At 53.4% G+C, this 20,371-nt stretch overlaps 1 protein-coding gene across 1 annotated transcript; it reads right to left on the bottom strand.

Annotated features, from left to right (window-relative positions):
* Window positions 1–204: 204 nt before the first annotated feature.
* On the bottom strand, window positions 205–17,229 carry cers2a (ceramide synthase 2a). The gene is made up of 11 exons (XM_088905448.1): window positions 16,614–17,229; window positions 8,774–8,947; window positions 8,159–8,276; window positions 7,548–7,666; window positions 6,204–6,261; window positions 5,749–5,799; window positions 5,365–5,457; window positions 5,088–5,216; window positions 4,127–4,233; window positions 3,645–3,798; window positions 205–2,861 (listed from the first exon to the last, which is right to left on the bottom strand). Exons 2-11 carry the CDS (start codon window positions 8,944–8,946, stop codon window positions 2,697–2,699), a joined length of 1,167 nt encoding a protein of 388 aa, XP_088761574.1. The 5' UTR covers window position 8,947; window positions 16,614–17,229; the 3' UTR covers window positions 205–2,696.
* Between the last annotated feature and the right edge of the window lie 3,142 nt (window positions 17,230–20,371).

The following is a 20,371-nucleotide window of genomic DNA, read 5'->3' as shown; positions in this document are numbered from 1 at the left end:
CACTGTGATCTGTGTCTCTTACAGCTGGTGATCTTGCCTTTATAAAGTCTAAATATTTGCATTACCAAATCTAGCTGAGTCCATGGCTCTAGAAAGCAGCCAGGAGTCATGTTTCATTATTACAGTGGGAAAGACGATTCCCCCAGGCTCAATTTCCTGAACAGAAACGTGGAAACACACTGAAATAAAGGCACCACACAGCCATGGTCTTCAATCATTATTATTAACATTATTATTGGCATCATCATAAAAGTTACCCCCTCCCCCACAAAAGAACGCTACACAATCAACGTCTGGAGAGGTGCTCCGAGAATCGGAAGAGAAGAAGGAGAGGAGGAAGAGGAGAGCGTGAAGAGACCCACGCCCTGTTGTGGGTTCGAGAGAAGATCGGGTGAGGTGCTAAGAAGTTCAAAATTCCCACCTACCTGGGCAGTTTGCACTACATGCCCTCATTCGTAAATTAGTGTTCTTCAATGCAGCCTAGGCTGATGCTTCCTACTCCGTTTGGAACAGATTGGACGGGTCCCTGTGATCTCTTCTCTACTCAAAATGTACAGTAACTACCAACATTCACCTGGTGTAAAAGCCCTGGGCCTTAACCACTGGACCAGCTGTCCTCCTGGTGTAACAGCCCTGAGCCTTAACCACTGGACCAGCTGTAATAGCTTTGTCTTCACCACTGGACCGGCTGTCCTTCTGGTGTAACAGCCCTGAGCCTTAACCACTGGACCAGCTGTCCTCCTGGTGTAACAGCCCTGTGTCTTCACCACTGGACCAGCTGTCCTCCTGGGGTAACAGCCCTGTGTCTTCACCACTGGACCAGCTGTCCTCCTGGTGTAACAGCCCTGTGTCTTCACCACTGGGCCAGCTGTCCAGGAACATCATGTTTTTAACCTTGAAGACAACTGTAGTGTTACAGACAAGGCTGTTAAAATGTAGCTCCTCCGACCACGCCCTTTAGTACGTCAGTGCCATTAACCTGACCACACACACACAGGTCACAAGGTCTCGGTGTAATTCAGTGCTGACCTGCTCTTTCGTATGCAGTTTCATTGGCAACATCACCCACCTTCATAGGATTTATCCACCAAAAAAATGCCCCTGAACATCTTACAACGAAATATACATTTCTAACTTTTAAAAAATCCTTTGGCAACCGAATGAAAACCTCGCTGTGATCCAGGCGTGTGAGGAGTCACCCAGTCCCACCGAGGAACTGTCTACCTCCATCTCTCTCTCCTCCCTCCCCTCTCCAGTGCCTCATCTCCCTCTCTCTCTCCTCCCTCTCTCCTCTCCAGTGCCTCATCTCCCTCTCTCTCCTCCCTCTCCTCTCCAGTGCCTCATCTCCCTCTCTCTTTCTCCTCCCTCTCTCTCTCCAGTGCCTCATCTCCCTCTCTCTCTCCTCCCTCTCTCCAGTGCCTCATCTCCCTCTCTCTCTCTTCTCTCTCTCTCTATACCCCCCCATCTCTCTCGTGACTCATCTCCCTCACCTCTGCCACAGCCTGCGACGGAGGGGGGGGGGGGTGATGAAGAGGAGCATGCGTGAGGACTGATGGGAGTGAGGAAGAGGGAGGGAGAATGGAGGAGTGGAGCAGATTCGTTAAGGCACTTGATCAAAACCGAATTCAACAGTAACACACAGCTGTATTGCACAGAACAACTTGCACAAGTGACAACACTGATGAGAGAGAAACTCTTCAGAATCATCGGGGGAGCCCAGAGCTGTGGGGGTAATTTATCCTGGAGAGAGGGAGAGAGTCGGCCTGCCAGTCAGACTCCCAGTGCACAGCAGTCTGATCCGCTCCAGGTTTTACAGTGCTGTCAGTCAGACTCCCAGTGCACAGCAGTCTGATCCACTCCAGGTTTTACTACCAGTTGCACAGTTCTGAAATTCTACTGCTGAGAACAGAGAAATGAAGCAGCTACACACACAGTTTTGTAAAACTTTCCTGCCACACAGGAGTCTGAGCCCTGGCCACCGGACACAGATCTTCGGGGCTTTGTACCGCCAGCAGTCTTCCGGGGAGACCAGGCCCTTTCCGACTCATCCCTCCCCCTGCCTGTCTCTCTCCCTCTTTGGATGAAGAAATAGCTCCCAGTTTTTTATTTTCTTGCAGATCACCGTTTTTATAAGGCACACAGGTTTAGCACTAGGCAACGCAGGTAAGTAAAGTGTTAATCAACAGATTGCATTATTTCTGTCCCACCATGAAGAAGAAAAGGGAAAAAAAAAAAGCTCTGGAATTTTCCACCGGAATTTATTTGGAGAGGAATTGTTTATCCACTGGAGGAGAAGGAAAGAATTTTTTCGGGTGGGTGGGGGGCGTGTTTCAGGACAAGAGCAGGCCACGGAGCTCTGGAGCGAGACCGCCCGAGCCGAGCCCAGGGCAGGGCAGGCAGCTCTCCTCGCGCAGCAGAGCTGGGGTTCGCCTCAGCCACGCTCGGCCTGCCCGCCGCCTTACCGATTGATCGGGAGGCTCGGACCTGCTGCGGCCGCGGGAGGAAATCCGTTTAAAACAAAGAGATGCGATAAAAAGGCAGCGCTCCCCTTCAAGTCCAGGGCTGCGCCCCGTTACTACTGACACCCCACCTCCCGCGCTGCCCCCCCGCACGCCCGCCCGCGCTGTGGCGAGGCGCGTCAGGTAGGGGGCGCCGCACTGCGGGGCGGGGGGCAGGAGGGGCGCACACCCGCACTCCTATTCGGTCTTGCGGTGGTTGTTGTTGACGGAGGGATGCCCGTTCCTCACGGGACCGTTTTTGGGGGCCTCCTGTGCACCCCAAACTTTCTCCTTCTCCACCTCCTCCTCCTCCTCTTCCGTGTTATCCGTCTCCTCCCGATCGCTCCTCTCGTCTTCCACACCCTGCCGGAGAACAAATCCCAAAGATTATTTTCTCCCGGGTTAACAATCGGACTGATTGCCGGCCACAGATGAGGGGACCCCATTCAGTACTCAGTAACTAATTAATCCAGGGTTCTCATCCAGCTATTTCCCCAAAAGAAACCAGGGTATCAGCCCTGCTCCACACTCCCACCACCCTTTGTGCAAAGAAGCACTCCCTGTCCTGACTGCACGATCTCACCCTGCTGTTTCTTGAAAGAAACCAGGGTATCAACATCATGACTGGGCAGCCTGTTCCAACCTCCCACCACCCTTTGTGTAAAGAAGCGCCTCCTGTTCTCAGATTTCAACGCACTCCCCTGTGTATCACCGGCCCCTCAGCACTCGTTACTGTCCCCAGTGCTAGAGCCCTGTACACCTGTCACACAGCACCACGCCCCGGTTTCTCTTCTCTCTGTTCCCCACTGTGTCTGGAAGACGGAGCCACACAGAGCCCTCAGTCTCTCTCAGGAGCAGCTGCTTCAGGCTCAGCGGTTCTCTCCTGATGTCTGCGGGCTGCGTCTCCGCTGCCCGGGTGTCACACCCCTGTCCCCAGTGGGTGTCACCGGACAGATGCTGGCCCGGTCTTGGGCTTGGCCTGAATCTGTCCCGAGTTTCTGTCCGTCTTCTACAGTGTTTGCCAACTGTCCTGTGCAGGTAGCGTCTGCGATCTCGTTCACGAACTCTAGCACAGTGCAGCCAGCTGTAAACCCCCCTACAGCGCCCGTTCCACCCTACGCCAGTCCCCGATCCCCTTTCCGGTACCTTTCCGGTCAGGAACTTGGCGGCCATGCGCAGGATGAGAGCAGCCCAGAAGATGTGGAGACACTGCAGGATCAGCAGCAGCCCGTTGAAGAAGTAGTAGCCGAAGAATGGTGGGTAGAGCTGGACAGGGTACACCCAGGTGCAGTGCAGGATCCTGCGCAGAGAAGAGGGGGACATGTCGGTCACTCCCGAGAACCGGGCGCTCCTCACTCGATCCGAGCGTCTCGTGCAGCGGTCTCTGGGCAGGAGCCAGGGTACTGGCTTCAACAACCCAACTGGGGGACCGGGCAGCCTGCTCCAGACTCCCACCACCCTCTGTGTAAAACAACGTGCTGAGCAGCGTCTCAAAAGCGGGTCTCTGCGGCGAATCGGTCCGTCAACGACCCAGCCGCGGGTCTCTGCGGCGAATCGGTCCGTCAACGACTCGTCAAGCACTGCTGTGGTGCGTGGCGAGTGCGCGAGTCCACAGATCAGACTCTCACCAGAAAGGGAAGATGACCAGCCGTGTGATGATGAAGACCACGGCAAAGACGATGAAGATGGCGTTGCAGGTGTTCTTCCAGCCCGCGTAGTTAAACATCTTCGCTGACTGAGAGAGAGAGAGAGAGATTGAGAAACGCGCTGAGGGACGGGTTCGACGGCCACAGCTTCCAGGCTCTGAAAAGGCTCGAAGAGGAAGTGGGAGTTTCAGGAGCTGCTGCCCAGCTGCCCCTCACTCTGGTGAAAGAGCGACTGGACTGAAGCAGAAGGAGGAGCAGTGACTCTCTGTGGGAGAGTCTGATACAGGGTCTCTCCCACCTGTCCGCTCCCCATCACCCCCTCACACCCGGCAGAAGCTGCTCCCTCACAAATACGGGAGCCAACTCTTATCCAGCAGGAGGAGGAGGAGGAGAGCAGAGAGTTCTGAGAAGCAGCTGGGAGTAAAGCACTTAACTAAGTTACTTAAAGTAACCGGGGTGTTTTGGAAACAGAGGTTGTAGTGCAAAGTCTAATCCATTAGCAGATAAGCTACAGCACCAATCAGCTGAGCTTAAGGGATCAGCTAGAGCACAAACCAGCAGAGACAGGAACAATCCAGAACCAGACTGAGAGCTGCTGGTGAACTGCGTTAATCACGACGTCCCTTCACTTGTTCAGTCACAGAATTGCTTTACATTTGAAATTTACTGCTGAAAGGCGCTGCAGTGACACGCCGCCACCACCAGAGGGCAGACCTCAGAAAAGATGACCGTGACTGCAGTGACACATTGCCTCCACCGGGGGGGGGGGTGTGGGCACACTTGAGGCACGACAAGGGTCATCTCAATGAGACAAGGTCCCACAGTCAGCTTGTAAAGCCTGAGATGTTTTTGGGGAAGTTCTTTCTGAAAATAGAAAGCTCACAGGGGAAGAAAGGAAGGGATAGAGAGAAAGGGAGACAGATGGACAGGGAGGGAGATGCACCTCTAGGAAGTAGTCTGAGGAGTCGTGGACGAACATGATGAGGGTACCAGCCCGGATGTAGTTGACACACCAGGAGAAACTGATGAGGATGATGGTGGCCACATGGTGAACGATCTGTTCCTTAAAATCCTAGAGGGGGAGGGAGAGAAAGGATGATGTGCAGGACGACACACTAGAGCGCCCCCTGCTGGGAGGGGAGCAGTACCGCGCTCTAGAGCGCCCCCCTCTGGGAGAGGAGCACTCCAGCAGGCTGCAGCAGGACAGTGTCATGCCTCACCTTCCTCTTCACGTCCGACGCCACGCTGAACAGCAGGGACCAGTAGAAGCCCAGCTCGATCATGTAGTACCAGTACTGGGAGGGCAGCATGGTCTGGGGGCAGGAAGAGGACAGAGAATTAAACTACAGTTCCCATGAGCCTGTGCAGCCCTGTCTCTGGGGAGCAGATGTCACATCATCCCCGCAGCCAGGCCACACAGTCAGACCCCACACCCTGCGGCGCTGAGGTGTTCCAGCCTGCTCCACAGTGTGCTCGGTGTTGTGTCTCACACAAGGAAGGGGTTCGAGGCCCCTGTGTCTCCAGACACACACGGTCCCCAGACACAGAACCGAGCCGCCAGCGGACCTGTCCAGCTGGGGTGAAAATGCAGGAGGTCAACGTACCAGCGTGGGGAACCCCTTCCAGACTTCATTCAGGTCATAGAACCAGGGTTTCTGAGAGGGAGAGAGAGGGAGAGACATGACTTGCTGGCATGGGATGGAGAAAGAGAGGAGCAGAGAGAGAGACAGGAGCAGAGAGGGAGGGGAGAGAGAGAGAGACAGGAGCAGAGAGGGAGGGGAGAGAGAGAGAGACAGGAGCAGAGAGGGAGGGGAGAGAGAGAGACAGGAGCAGAGAGGGAGGGGAGAGAGAGGGAGGGGAGAGAGAGAGAGACAGGAGCAGAGAGGGAGGGGAGAGAGAGAGAGACAGGAGCAGAGAGGGAGGGGAGAGAGAGAGACAGGAGCAGAGAGGGAGGGGAGAGAGAGGGAGGGGAGAGAGAGAGAGACAGGAGCAGAGAGGGAGGGGAGAGAGAGAGAGACAGGAGCAGAGAGGGAGGGGAGAGAGAGAGGGAGGTACTCACATCAATCAGGGCCCCCAGGCCAGCAATGAAAGCAAGAAGGTAAAAGGTAAATCTCCAGCTGAAAGAGAATCAGAGCCTCCAGAGAATTAGACACTCCAGATACACAACAGACAACAACACACTCACCAATTCACAACACAACTACAACCAGGTGCACCCGGCATGGCCTGGGCTAACGCCACAGGCCTGTCTGTGGGTTCAAACGCCCAGGGAGAGAGGGAGAAGGACAGGGACCCAGGAAAACAGAGGGGGACACACACAGGGAGAAAGACAGAGACACAGGGACACGGGGAGAGAGAGAGAGGCAGGGAGAGAGGCACAGGGGCACAGGGAGAGAGAGAGAGGCACAGGAGAGAGGCACAGGGACACAGGAGAGAGGCACAGGGACACAGGGAGAGAAGGAGGAGGGAGAGAGAGGCACAGGGAGAGAGAGGCACAGGGACACAGGGAGAGAAGGAGGAGGGAGAGAGAGGCACAGGGACACAGGGAGAGAAGGAGGAGGGAGAGAGAGGCACAGGGGCACAGGGAGAGAGAGAGAGGCACAGGGAGAGAGGCACAGGGACACAGGGAGAGAAGGAGGAGGGAGAGAGAGGCACAGGGAGAGAGAGGCACAGGGACACAGGGAGAGAAGGAGGAGGGAGAGAGAGGCACAGGGACACAGGGAGAGAAGGAGGAGGGAGAGAGAGGCACAGGGGCACAGGGAGAGAGAGAGAGGCACAGGGAGAGAGGCACAGGGACACAGGGAGAGAAGGAGGAGGGAGAGAGAGGCACAGGGAGAGAGAGGCACAGGGACACAGGGAGAGAAGGAGGAGGGAGAGAGAGGCACAGGGACACCGGGAGAGAGAGAGGCACAGGGAGAGAGAGGCACAGGGACACCGGGAGAGAGAGAGGCACAGGGACACCGGGAGAGAGAGAGGCACAGGGAGAGAGAGGCACAGGGACACCGGGAGAGAAGGAGGAGGGAGAGAGAGGCACAGGGACACCGGGAGAGAAGGAGGAAGGAGAGAGAGGCACAGGGACACCGGGAGAGGAGGAGGGAGAGAGAGGCACAGGGACACCGGGAGAGAAGGAGGAGGGAGAGGGTGGGATAGCTGTTATTTCTGTCTGAACAGAGAGCCCGTTGTTCATCAAACAGAAGCCCATTTTCCTGACTGCAGCTATTCTGTCATCCTGCACTACAGTGACACACATGCAGACACCACTGGGCTCAAACTGCTGTGTTGTGTGCTGTTGTGCAAGTGTGTGTCACACTGGGCTCACACTTCTGTTGTGTGTTGTTGTGTGGGTGTGTGACACACTGGGCTCACACTCCTGTGTTGTGTGCTGTTGTGCGGGTGTGTGTACCTGGCCTCTCTGAACTTCTTGAGCAGGTTGGGCCGATCCTGGTTCCTCCGGCGACGGAACCAGCGCTGGGCCTGTCGCACTGACCAGCCCGTCCGCTGAGACAGAGCCTCCACTTCACTCTGAGAGAGAGAGAGAGACAGGAGAGATCACTCCACCGCCAACAGGAAGCACAGGCCCAGGGGCCGGACCCCTCAGGTGCAGGAGGCAGGAGGCCTGCCCGGGCCAACGCCCCGCTCCGGCTGGGGGTCAGGCGGCTGGCCTCTCCGGAGCCGCAGGGCACACGGCCAACTGAAGCTCCCGCAGCTGAGAGCAGGGACCTGACACTGAAACACTCAGCCCAGCGGATTTCTTCAGAATCCCAGGACACCAGTGAAAACTACAGGGAAGTGTGTTTAAACATGAGAGCGGGGGGGGGGGGGGGCACATCTTTACACAAAGAGTGGGGGGAGTTTGGAACAAGCAGTCCAGCCGTGTTGCTGAAGCCGATATCTGGTCTTAGTACCCGACCCTCAGAGCTACAGGCTACTAGCCAGTGCCCCTCATGAGCGAATGTCCAGGTCTGAGAGAGGGGCCCGCTCTGCCCCCCACGCGCCCTGCAGGGGTGCACTGACCTGTGTGGGGTGCTTGGAGCTGCTCCTGTAGAAGGACTCCAGCACCGCGTTGGGCGTCGCTCTCAGCCTCACCCTCTCTCGGACGCTCAGGAGACGAGCGAGCGGAGTCCCCACGAACCTGAGACACACGGACACACAGTCAGCCAGGACGCCTGCAGGAGTTACTCCCAGTGCACAGCAGTCTGATCCACTCCAGGTTTTACTGTGCTGTCAGTCAGACTCCCAGTGCACAGCGGTCTGATCCACTCCAGGTTTTACAGTGCTGTCAGTCAGACTCCCAGTGCACAGCGGTCTGATCCACTCCAGGTTTTACAGTGCTGTCAGTCAGACTCCCAGTGCACAGCGGTCTGATCCACTCCAGGTTTTACAGTGCTGTCAGTCAGACTCCCAGTGCACAGCAGTCTGATCCACTCCAGGTTTTACAGTGCTGTCAGTCAGACTCCCAGTGCACAGCAGTCTGATCCACTCCAGGTTTTACAGTGCTGTCAGTCAGACTCCCAGTGCACAGCAGTCTGATCCACTCCAGGTTTTACAGTGCTGTCAGTCAGACTCCCAGTGCACAGCAGTCTGATCCAGTCCACAGTGTGACTCTGTTTCATGGGCAGTGACACTCACCGCTCGAAGAGCTGTCTGATGACCAGAAAGAGCAGGGCCAGGGGGATGGTGACCCAGAGATCGCTGGTCTTGGCATAGACACGGCCATCCCGGTCCTCCAGGTCAGACCAGGTCAGATTATAGGGCAGCCACAGCCGGTCCCACCAGAACCACTCGTACACTGTATGAAGCATCCTGGGAAAAAGACAGAGAGGGTAATACATTCACTGCACTGAGAGAAAGGGGTTAATACAGACACACTGACTGACTGGACACTCCAGTACATTAACACTGCACTGAGAGAGAGGGGTTCATACAGACACACTGACTGGACACTCCAGTACATTAACACCGCACTGAGAGAGAGGGGTTACTACAGACACACTGACTGGACACTCCAGTACATTAACACTGCACTGAGAGAGAGAGGGGTTAATACAGACACACTGACTGGACACTCCAGTACATTAACACTGCACTGAGAGAGAGGGGTTCATACAGACACACTGACTGGACACTCCAGTACATTAACACTGCACTGAGAGAGAGGGGTTCATACAGACACACTGACTGGACACTCCAGTACATTAACACTGCACTGAGAGAGAGGGGTTAATACAGACACACTGACTGACTGGACACTCCAGTACATTAACACTGCACTGAGAGAGAGGGGTTAATACAGACACACTGACTGACTGGACACTCCAGTACATTAACACTGCACTGAGAGAGAGGGGTTAATACAGACACACTGACTGGACACTCCAGTACATTAACACTGCACTGAGAGAGAGGGGTTAATACAGACACACTGACTGGACACTCCAGTACATTAACACTGCACTGAGAGAGAGGGGTTCATACAGACACACTGACTGGACACTCCAGTACATTAACACTGCACTGAGAGAGAGGGGTTAATACAGACACACTGACTGGACACTCCAGTACATTAACACTGCACTGAGAGAGAGGGGTTAATACAGACACACTGACTGACTGGACACTCCAGTACATTAACACTGCACTGAGAGAGAGGGGTTCATACAGACACACTGACTGACTGGACACTCCAGTACATTAACACTGCACTGAGAGAGAGGGGTTAATACAGACACACTGACTGGACACTCCAGTACATTAACACTGCACTGAGAGAGAGGGGGGAAGAGATGACTCAGATCCTGAGTGTTCAATCCACATGTCTGGAATGATGCCCTCCCCAGTTATCTCTCCGTCTCACCCTCCCCACCTTACTGGTCTTTAAACCGATCAAATCCAGCTGATGTCATTCGATCCCTCGAGAGCTCTGGACCCCAGGGGGGCGAGTGGGAGCCCAGAGACAACAGCAGGGGCTCAGGACCCCCACACACACAGTCAGAGCAGACAGGGCTCTGCGCCCCAGACCCAGGGACAGCCCTGCCAAGATTCACAGAGAGCAGATGGACTCTGATCGGACAGCTTCCAACAAGACAGAGAGAGGCAGCACTGCGCACGCCACACACCCACTGAACACACACTGACACCGAATACACACCTGCACACTGAACACAGTCACAAACACACTGAACACACACCTGCACACTGAACACAGTCACAAACACTGACACACACACACACTGAACACACACTGACACCGAATACACACCTCCACACTAAACACAGTCACAAACACTGACACAAACCCACTGCACACGCCACACACCCACTGAACACACACTGACACTGAATACACACTCACACACTGAACACAGTCACAAACACAGAAACATACCCACTGAACACACACTCACACACTGAACACACACAAACATTGACACAATCACACACCTACTGAACACAGATCCAGATAATTACACACTGAACACACTCATACACACTGAACAGCTTCCAAAAGAACAGAGGCTTCACTGCAGACACCAAGACACACAACCACACACAGACACTGACACACACACTGGGGATTGTGTGTTCAGTGTGTCTAACAATCATGCACAGATACTGACACACCATCGTACACTCACACACCCACTGATACACACAATTGCACACATAGACACTGATACACACACACTGAACATACAATCCCAACAAACTGACACTTACACAATCAGATACACAGACACTCACACCTAAAAGACTGAAAGATGCAGACTGTCCCACACACGGAGACCTCCACCGAGAACCATAACATTAAAGACACAGCTGTGACCCCAGGACGCCAGGCGACAGGACATATGTGGGGCGACAGGCCTGTAATCAAGCACCACAGGCCAGACGGGGCTCCAGACAACCCCCAATTAAGTGGGGCTGCAGCAGGCATGGGGGGTCACCAACCGCAGGCACAGGTCAATTAGAGGGGATTGTGGTTTACATGCAACTTCAAACGATCCTTAGAACTGTAATACAACTGTAACTGTACAGACACTCAGTCCAGCTCCTCTGTATCTTCACACTAACACTCCTTCATCATCATCAGAGCTGGAGAGTAACTGTACAGACACTCAGTCCAGCTCCTCTGTATCTTCACACTAACACTCCTTCATCATCATCAGAGCTGGAGAGTAACTGTACAGACACTCAGTCCAGCTCCTCTGTATCTTCACACTAACACTCCTTCATCATCATCAGAGCTGTAGAGTAACTGTACAGACACTCAGTCCAGCTCCTCTGTATCTTCACATGAACACTCCTTCATCATCATCAGAGCTGGAGAGTAACTGTACAGACACTCAGTCCAGCTCCTCTGTATCTTCACATGAACACTCCTTCATCATCATCAGAGCTGTAGAGTCACTGTACAGACACTCAGTCCAGCTCCTCTGTATCTTCACATGAACACTCCTTCATCATCATCAGAGCTGGAGAGTCACTGTACAGACACTCAGTCCAGCTCCTCTGTATCTTCACACTAACACTCCTTCATCATCATCAGAGCTGTAGAGTAACTGTACAGACACTCAGTCCAGCTCCTCTGTATCTTCACACTAACACTCCTTCATCATCAGAGCTGTAGAGTCACTGTACAGACACTCAGTCCAGCTCCTCTGTATCTTCACATGAACACTCCTTCATCATCATCAGAGCTGTAGTCACTGTACAGACACTCAGTCCAGCTCCTCTGTATCTTCACATGAACACTCCTTCATCATCATCAGAGCTGTAGAGTCACTGTACAGACACTCAGTCCAGCTGATCAGTATCTTCACATTCACACTCCTTCATCATCATCAGAGCTGTAGAGTAACTGTACAGACACTCAGTCCAGCTCCTCTGTATCTTCACATGAACACTCCTTCATCATCATCAGAGCTGGAGAGTCACTGTACAGACACTCAGTCCAGCTCCTCTGTATCTTCACACTAACACTCCTTCATCATCATCAGAGCTGTAGAGTCACTGTACAGACACTCAGTCCAGCTGATCAGTATCTTCACATTCACACTCCTTCATCATCATCAGAGCTGTAGAGTAACTGTACAGACACTCAGTCCAGCTCCTCTGTATCTTCACATGAACACTCCTTCATCATCATCAGAGCTGTAGAGTAACTGTACAGACACTCAGTCCAGCTCCTCTGTATCTTCACATGAACACTCCTTCATCATCATCAGAGCTGTAGAGTAACTGTACAGACACTCAGTCCAGCTCCTCTGTATCTTCACATGAACACTCCTTCATCATCATCAGAGCTGGAGAGTCACTGTACAGACACTCAGTCCAGCTCCTCTGTATCTTCACATTAACACTCCTTCATCATCATCAGAGCTGTAGAGTCACTGTACAGACACTCAGTCCAGCTCCTCTGTATCTTCACATGAACACTCCTTCATCATCATCAGAGCTGGAGAGTCACTGTACAGACACTCAGTCCAGCTCCTCTGTATCTTCACATGAACACTCCTTCATCATCATCAGAGCTGTAGAGTCACTGTACAGACACTCAGTCCAGCTCCTCTGTATCTTCACATTCACACTCCTTCATCATCATCAGAGCTGTAGAGTAACTGTACAGACACTCAGTCCAGCTCCTCTGTATCTTCACACTAACACTCCTTCATCATCATCAGAGCTGTAGAGTCACTGTACAGACACTCAGTCCAGCTCCTCTGTATCTTCACATGAACACTCCTTCATCATCATCAGAGCTGTAGAGTCACTGTACAGACACTCAGTCCAGCTCCTCTGTATCTTCACATTCACACTCCTTCATCATCATCAGAGCTGTAGAGTCACTGTACAGACACTCAGTCCAGCTCCTCTGTATCTTCACATGAACACTCCTTCATCATCATCAGAGCTGGAGAGTCACTGTACAGACACTCAGTCCAGCTCCTCTGTATCTTCACACTAACACTCCTTCATCATCATCAGAGCTGTAGAGTCACTGTACAGACACTCAGTCCACAATGTTCTCTTACAGGACAGGATTGTGGAAAAAAAAATTAAACTTCCTCTCTCCCTCGTCTCCTGCTCTAATCCTGATTCCTCCCTCTCCGTTTCCCTGTCCTGCGTCAGTTCTCCCTCAGATTTTCCGAAGGAGAACTGGAGAGTCAACACTGCCCCTGGATGACAGCCCTGACTGGGAGAAACGCCACCAAGCACTGCGGAGCACGGCGCCCCCAGCTCCCGTCCTCGCCCCAGCGCTAATGGCCCTCCAGAGCACGGACTCGGCTCCTCACCACCAGCAAACAGCTAACCCAGCCCAGGGGGATAGCAGGGAGCCGATCCGAGCCCAGGAGACCAGGCCTGCTCATCCCACCCAGGCGAACCAACGTGTTCAGAGCGTCTGGAATTGGAAAATTGTCCTAGCTTCCCCTTCATCTCACTGCATTTGTACCTGCACCTCACCTTATTGTACAGGGCTTTACCTCACTGTACCCTGCTTTTACCCTGATCTCACTAGGCTTTACTGCACTGCACTGTGCTTTTACCCTGATCTCCCTGGGCTGTACTGCACTGTACTGTGCTTTTACCCTGATCTCCCTGGGCTGTACTGCACTGTACTCACAGTACATGGTGAGAGTGCGAGAGGCGCTCAGTGCAGTGATCCCAGGTCTGCTCTTGCTCGGGTGGGGACCCCCTCCAGAGCTCCCCAGGGAGCAGCTGTGGACAGTCAGCTCAGCACCGGTGCAGATGCATGGCGCCAGACCACCACGCCTGCAGTTTCACAACAACCTTCATGCTCTTGTGATGCAATTGCCACAGTGAAGGTTTTGCAAGGTTGCATGCCTAAGGCATAGTATGACAGTACAGTGACTCACTCTCTTCAGCAGCTCCGGGGCCTCACTACAGACTCCTGAGCACACTGCCAATTACTTCACCCGCTCCCCTTCACTCCTGCACAATTACTGCACCTGCTAGAGCTGTACCCCTATAGCTGCACTCCCCTATAGAACCCTGCTGCGAACTGGATGCTGACATGGAGCTGTACCCCTATAGCAGCACTCCCCTATAGAACCCTGCTGCGCACAGGGCACTGACCTGGAGCTGTACCCCTATAGCAGCACTCCTATATAGAACCCTGCTGCGCACAGGGCACTGACCTGGAGCAGTACCCCTATAGCAGCACTCCTATATAGAACCCTCCTGCGCATAGGGCACTGACCTGGAGCTGTACCCCTATAGCAGCACTCCTATATAGAACCCTCCTGCGCATAGGGCACTAACCTGGAGCTATACCCCTATAGCAGCACCCCCTAAAGAACCCTCCTGTGCATAGGGCTCTGACTCAGGAATCTGTACCCCTATAGCAGCACTCCCCTATAGAACATTAAATTCTATAGTAGCTTATAAATCAGCGTTAACAGTGTAAATCAACACTCAACACAGTCTTCAAAAGCAAACGTGCAAAGTCCAGTTTGCATAATTAACCCTCCCCCCGCCAAAATATTCACCTTTCCTAACTCTGTGTTGCACGAAGACGATATAATAGGAACCCGGGAGCGATTCGCTGTGACCCTGGCATGCGGACGCGTCACTGTTCCACTGCATCAGTATCACTATCTCACTGTATCACTGTTTCACTGCATCAGTATCACTATCTCACTGTATCACTGTTTCACTGCATCTGTATCACTATCTCACTGTATCACTGTTCCACTGCATCCGTATCACTATCTCACTGTACCACTGTATCACTGTTTCACTGCATCTGTATCACTATCTCACTGTACCACTGTATCACTGTTCCACTGCATCCGTATCACTATCTCACTGTACCACTGTATCACTGTTCCATTGCATCCGTATCACTATCTCACTGTACCACTGTATCACTGTTCCATTGCATCCGTATCACTATCTCACTGTACCACTGTATCACTGTTCCATTGCATCCGTATCACTATCTCACTGTACCACTGTATCACTGTTCCATTGCATCCGTATCACTATCTCACTGTACCACTGTATCACTGTTCCACTGCATCCGTATCACTATCTCACTGTATCACTGTTCCACTCCATCCGTATCACTATCTGTTTCACTATCTCACTGTATCACTGTTCCACTGCATCTGTATCACTATCTGTTTCACTATCTCACTGTATCACTATTCAATTCAATTCAACGTGCTTTATTAGCATGACCGATGGGTACAATCAGTGTTGCCAAAGCAAACAAAAATAATAAAATTCACATGGAACAAAACAAAAAATAAAAGTAAAATAAAATCTACAGACATATTACAGACATTTTACAATAAAGACATATCATAAAATATTGACATATACTGTAGACAGATGGAGCATTATTGGGACTGTTTCATGGCATCTGTATCACTATCTCACTGTATCACTGTTTCATGGCATCTGTATCACTATCTCACTGTATCACTGTTTCATGGCATCTGTATCACTATCTGACTGTTTCACTGTATCACTATCTCGCTGTTTCATGGCATCTGTATCACTATCTCACTGTTTCACTGTATCACTATCTCACTGTTTCATGGCATCTGTATCACTATCTCACTGTTTCACTGTATCACTGTTTCATGGCATCTGTATCACTATCTCACTATCTCAGGGCATCGCTGAATCACAAGGAGACCCTGCGGCTGCAGGTAAGAGACACCGCCAGGGCGAGAGCGCAGCTGCAGACCCGTCTTTCAAGCCGGGAGGCCGGGGGCTCCCGCAGGCCTCACCCCCCTCTGCTGGGCCGGGATACAGCACAGCGGACCCGCCCGCTCCCGGAGGGAGGGGGAGGGATTTCCTCTGGATACAGGGGCATGAGGGGGCCCGCTGTGCTGCCGGGAGAGCCCCCCCACAGGGACGCTTCGTGCCGGACTGAAGGACAGGGAGAGCCCTGTGTTCTGATGAGCTACACGTCACGGCTCCTGTGTCTCCTCTCACTGAGAGACACGGGGGCACACAGACACCCCGGCGTCCTCGCTGCAGCCTCCAGCCGGGACTGGACACGCGTCTGGCGGGGGTTTACTCCTGGGGGAGACCGCTCACGGACCTGCTCTTGCGCCCACGTCCCGCACGTCCGCGACCTTACACAGCCGAGAGTGACCACAGCTGCCCACGCCCCGTGACTGCCCACCGGGCACCGGCGCGACCCGAGACGCGCGGATGACGAGTGAAAGAGCCCTTCCGTGCCCACGCACGACCCCTCCGGCTCTCCCAGGCAGCGCCTGTGCCGGTCCGTTACCTCAGGGCGCCGGGCGGAACAGCGGAACAGCGGAACAGCGGAACAGCGGACTCCCGACAGCAACAACAACAACGACGACGAGGCGTGCTCCGAGCGCTCGCGCCGGCTCGCGCGGGTGCGGGTGCGTGGTGCGCGAGCCGGCCCGGGGTCGGACCCGCTGTGCGCGTGAGCCAGGGAGGAAGATGGCACCGCCGTACTCACGTGTCGGCTTCCGCGCGGAGGAGAGCCAGCAGGAAGGCGAGCTCGCGAGGCGGCTTTCACGGGGCGGCGGTCAGTACGTCGGGGGCTGAAGATCCACCACAGGCCCTCGGCCGCGCACGGTCATGTTCCGGTCCAATCCGGCGGGTTCGGCTCGGGAAGAGAGCACGCAGCGGCGGGCAGGACTTTGCCCCTCTCTCCGGAATCTCAGTCTGTTTTTTTCTGTTTCGCCGTTTCCGGTGGTTTTGCCCTCGTTCGCTTCAGCTCTCCTCCTCCTCCTCCTCTCTCCACCCCACCCCCCGAGACGCGGAGAGAAGTCCGCTAGTCCCCGGGCTCGCCCCACGCGGGCCCGCCGGCTGGTCGCGCGATGCGGCTGAGAGCGGAGCGAGACCCCCAGGCCCCTCCTCGCGGTCCTCGCTGTGTCCCCGAAGAGCAGCTCGCGGTTCCGGTGCGCGACGCGTTGCGGGAGCAGAGACCGACTGAGCGAGAGGGAGGGCGCGCCGGAGGGAGGGTGCTGGAACAGCGGTGACGTTGCCGTGTAGCGGGCCCGTCTGTCTCTCCCCCCTCCCTCTCTCTCTCTCTCTCTCCGGCTCGCCTGCTCTGTGGTTTTGGCACAGTCCTGCGAGGAAGCCTTGAGCAAATATTTAATACATACAATACATCATCCAGTGCGCTCCTCGCCGCCTGCTTTTCTCCCTAGCAGCGCAGACACATTGAAAGAGTATCTCGGCCATCCTCAATCACACTCCCTCCCACTCTCATCACTTTCCCTACGGGATTAATAAAGTATTATCTATCTATCTACAGTGACCGTGTGGTCAGTCACAGTGCAGTCCAGTGCAGTCCAGTACAGTGACAGTGTGGTCAGTCACAGTGCAGTCCAGTGCAGTGACAGTGTGGTCAGTCACAGTGCAGTCCAGTGCAGTGACAGTGTGGCCAGTCACAGTGTAGTCCAGTGCAGTGACCGATGGTCAGTCCAGTACAGTGACAGTGTGGTCAGTCACAGTGCAGTCCAGTGCAGTGACCGATGGTCAGTCCAGTACAGTGACAGTGTGGTCAGTCACAGTGCAGTCCAGTGCAGTGACAGAGTGGCCAGTCACAGTGTAGTCCAGTGCAGTGACAGTGTGGTCAGTCACAGTGCAGTCCAGTGCAGTGACAGTGTGGTCAGTCACAGTGTAGTCTAGTGCAGTGACAGTGTGGTCAGTCACAGTGCAGTCCAGTGCAGTGACAGTGTGTTCAGTCACAGTGCAGTCCAGTGCAGTGACAGTGTGGTCAGTCACAGTGTAGTCCAGTGCAGTGACCCTGTGGTCAGTTATAATAATATACCCTGGGTGTTTCTTTCTGTTAGGCTCGAGGCAGCTGGCAGTGTGTTAGTTCTTTAATTACTCCGTGGAGAAGCGGAGCGCTGTGTGTCTGGGGGGTGTCTGCAGTGCGCCGGTGGTCCAGGGGCTGTGGTTGCGTGACCCCCTCTGTGTCTCTGGGGTGTTTGGCAGCAGCTGTGTGTGGGGTGTCATCTGTAATCTATTATCCTTACCCTGGGGGACGTTGTGGGAGTCACTGTAGAGACACTCAGTCCAGCTCCTCTGTATCTTCACATGAACACTCCTTCATCATCATCAGAGCTATAGAGTAACTGTACAGACACTCAGTCCAGCTCCTCTGTATCTTCACATTCACACTCCTTCATCATCATCAGAGCTGGAGAGTCACTGTACAGACACTCAGTCCAGCTCCTCTGTATCTTCACATTCACACTCCTTCATCATCATCAGAGCTGTAGAGTAACTGTACAGACACTCAGTCCAGCTCCTCTGTATCTTCACATGAACACTCCTTCATCATCATCAGAGCTGGAGAGTCACTGTACAGACACTCAGTCCAGCTCCTCTGTATCTTCACATGAACACTCCTTCATCATCATCAGAGCTGTAGAGTCACTGTACAGACACTCAGTCCAGCTCCTCTGTATCTTCACATGAACACTCCTTCATCATCATCAGAGCTGTAGAGTCACTGTACAGACACTCAGTCCAGCTCCTCTGTATCTTCACACTAACACTCCTTCATCATCATCAGAGCTGTAGAGTCACTGTACAGACACTCAGTCCAGCTCCGCTGTATCTTCACATTCACACTCCTTCATCATCATCATTATGTCACAGTTTCACATAATCTCCTACAATCTCTTACCAATTCCTGCTCAAGCAGCCACACGACCCAATTACCCAATCGCTCACGTTGGCACCCAGCTGTAGAAGGACTCAATCCCTTGCTCACCACGCTCAGTATCGGTTCACCAGAGGAGACTTTCCAGTTTTTCGACCTACGCCTGCCAAGACTAGTTTTTTCAGATCTACGATTTGGATAAGTACTGATACCTCTTCCCCTGCCCTCAGCCCAGCCGTGGTCCCGGATTGGGGTTCCGTTTTCTACTAGGGCACTTCGCCCCAAAACATTAGAGTTTCAGGTTCGCAGTCTGCAGTGAAAGTGCTCTCTGAGTGGGCACAGTGTAGTTATTTGAGAAGCGAGTGTGTGTGGATGAGAGTGTGTGTACGAGTTTGCATGTGTGTGAGAGTGTGTATGAGTTTGCATGTGTGTATGAGTTTGCGTGTGTGTGAGTTTGCATGTGTGAGAGTGCGTTTGTGTGTGTGTGAATTCGTGTGTGTATGATTGTGTATGAGCTTGCATGTATGAGTGCGTGTGTGTGTGAGTCTGTGTATATGAGTTTGTGTGTAAGTGTGTGAGTTTGTGTGTGTATGATTGTGTGTGTGTGTGTATGAGCTTGCATGTACGAGTGCGTGTGTGTGTGAGTCTGTGTATATGAGTTTGTGTGTAAGTGTGTGTCTGAGAGTATATGTAAACCACTGTGCTGCACCGTGAGGCTTGCATCACGAGGGTCAGGCTGTGGCTGATAACAGTAAGAGCACTGAGATAAGACACAATGAAACTCTGTTTCTCAACACCTCTGCCAACACAAACACTCAGAGCACAGAGAAGGAGAGAGAACCTGGACAACATGCAGAGGACAGGCTCAGTGACCACAGGCTGGACACAGACAGACCTGGCTGTCCAGAGAGGACAGGCTCAGTGACCACGGCCTGGGCATAGAAACTGGACACAGACAGACCTGGCTGTCCAGAGAGGACAGGCTCAGTGACCACGGTCTGGGCATAGAAACTGGACACAGGCAGATCTAGCTGTTCAGAGAGGACATGCCCACTGTCCACAGCCTGGCCACAGACAGACCTGGCTGTCCAGAGAGGACAGGCTCAGTGACCAGCCTGGCCACAGACACTGGACACAGACAGACCTGACTGTCCAGAGAGGACAGGCTCAGTTTCCGCAGCCTTGGCATAGAAAATGGACACAGGCAGATCTGGCTGTCCAGAGAGGACATGCCCACTGTCCACAGCCTGGCCACAGACAGACCTGGCTGTCCAGAGAGGACAGGCTCAGTGACCAGCCTGGCCACAGACACTGGACACAGACAGACCTGGCTGTCCAGAGAGGACAGGCTCAGTGTCCGCAGCCTGGGCATAGAAACTGGACACAGACAGACCTGGTTGCTCAGAGAGGACAGACTGTGCTCCCACTGCCAGCCTTTCAATGAATAAAATTACATCATCGCTGTAAATGTTTACTATTGGTGATTGCTCTGGCAACACTGTAATTTATCAGGCAATACATCTCTTGTGATTGGAGAGGAAGAGAGAGAGAGGGGCAGTAGAGTATGAGTGGACATGAGCTGTGTCTGTGGCTGC

Source organism: Atractosteus spatula, chromosome 25, assembly GCF_055471065.1.
Source record: "Atractosteus spatula isolate fAtrSpa1 chromosome 25, fAtrSpa1.hap1, whole genome shotgun sequence".
NCBI lineage: Eukaryota > Metazoa > Chordata > Actinopteri > Semionotiformes > Lepisosteidae > Atractosteus > Atractosteus spatula.
Note: the sequence above shows the minus strand (reverse complement) of the source record. Positions and strands in the feature narration are given on the sequence as shown.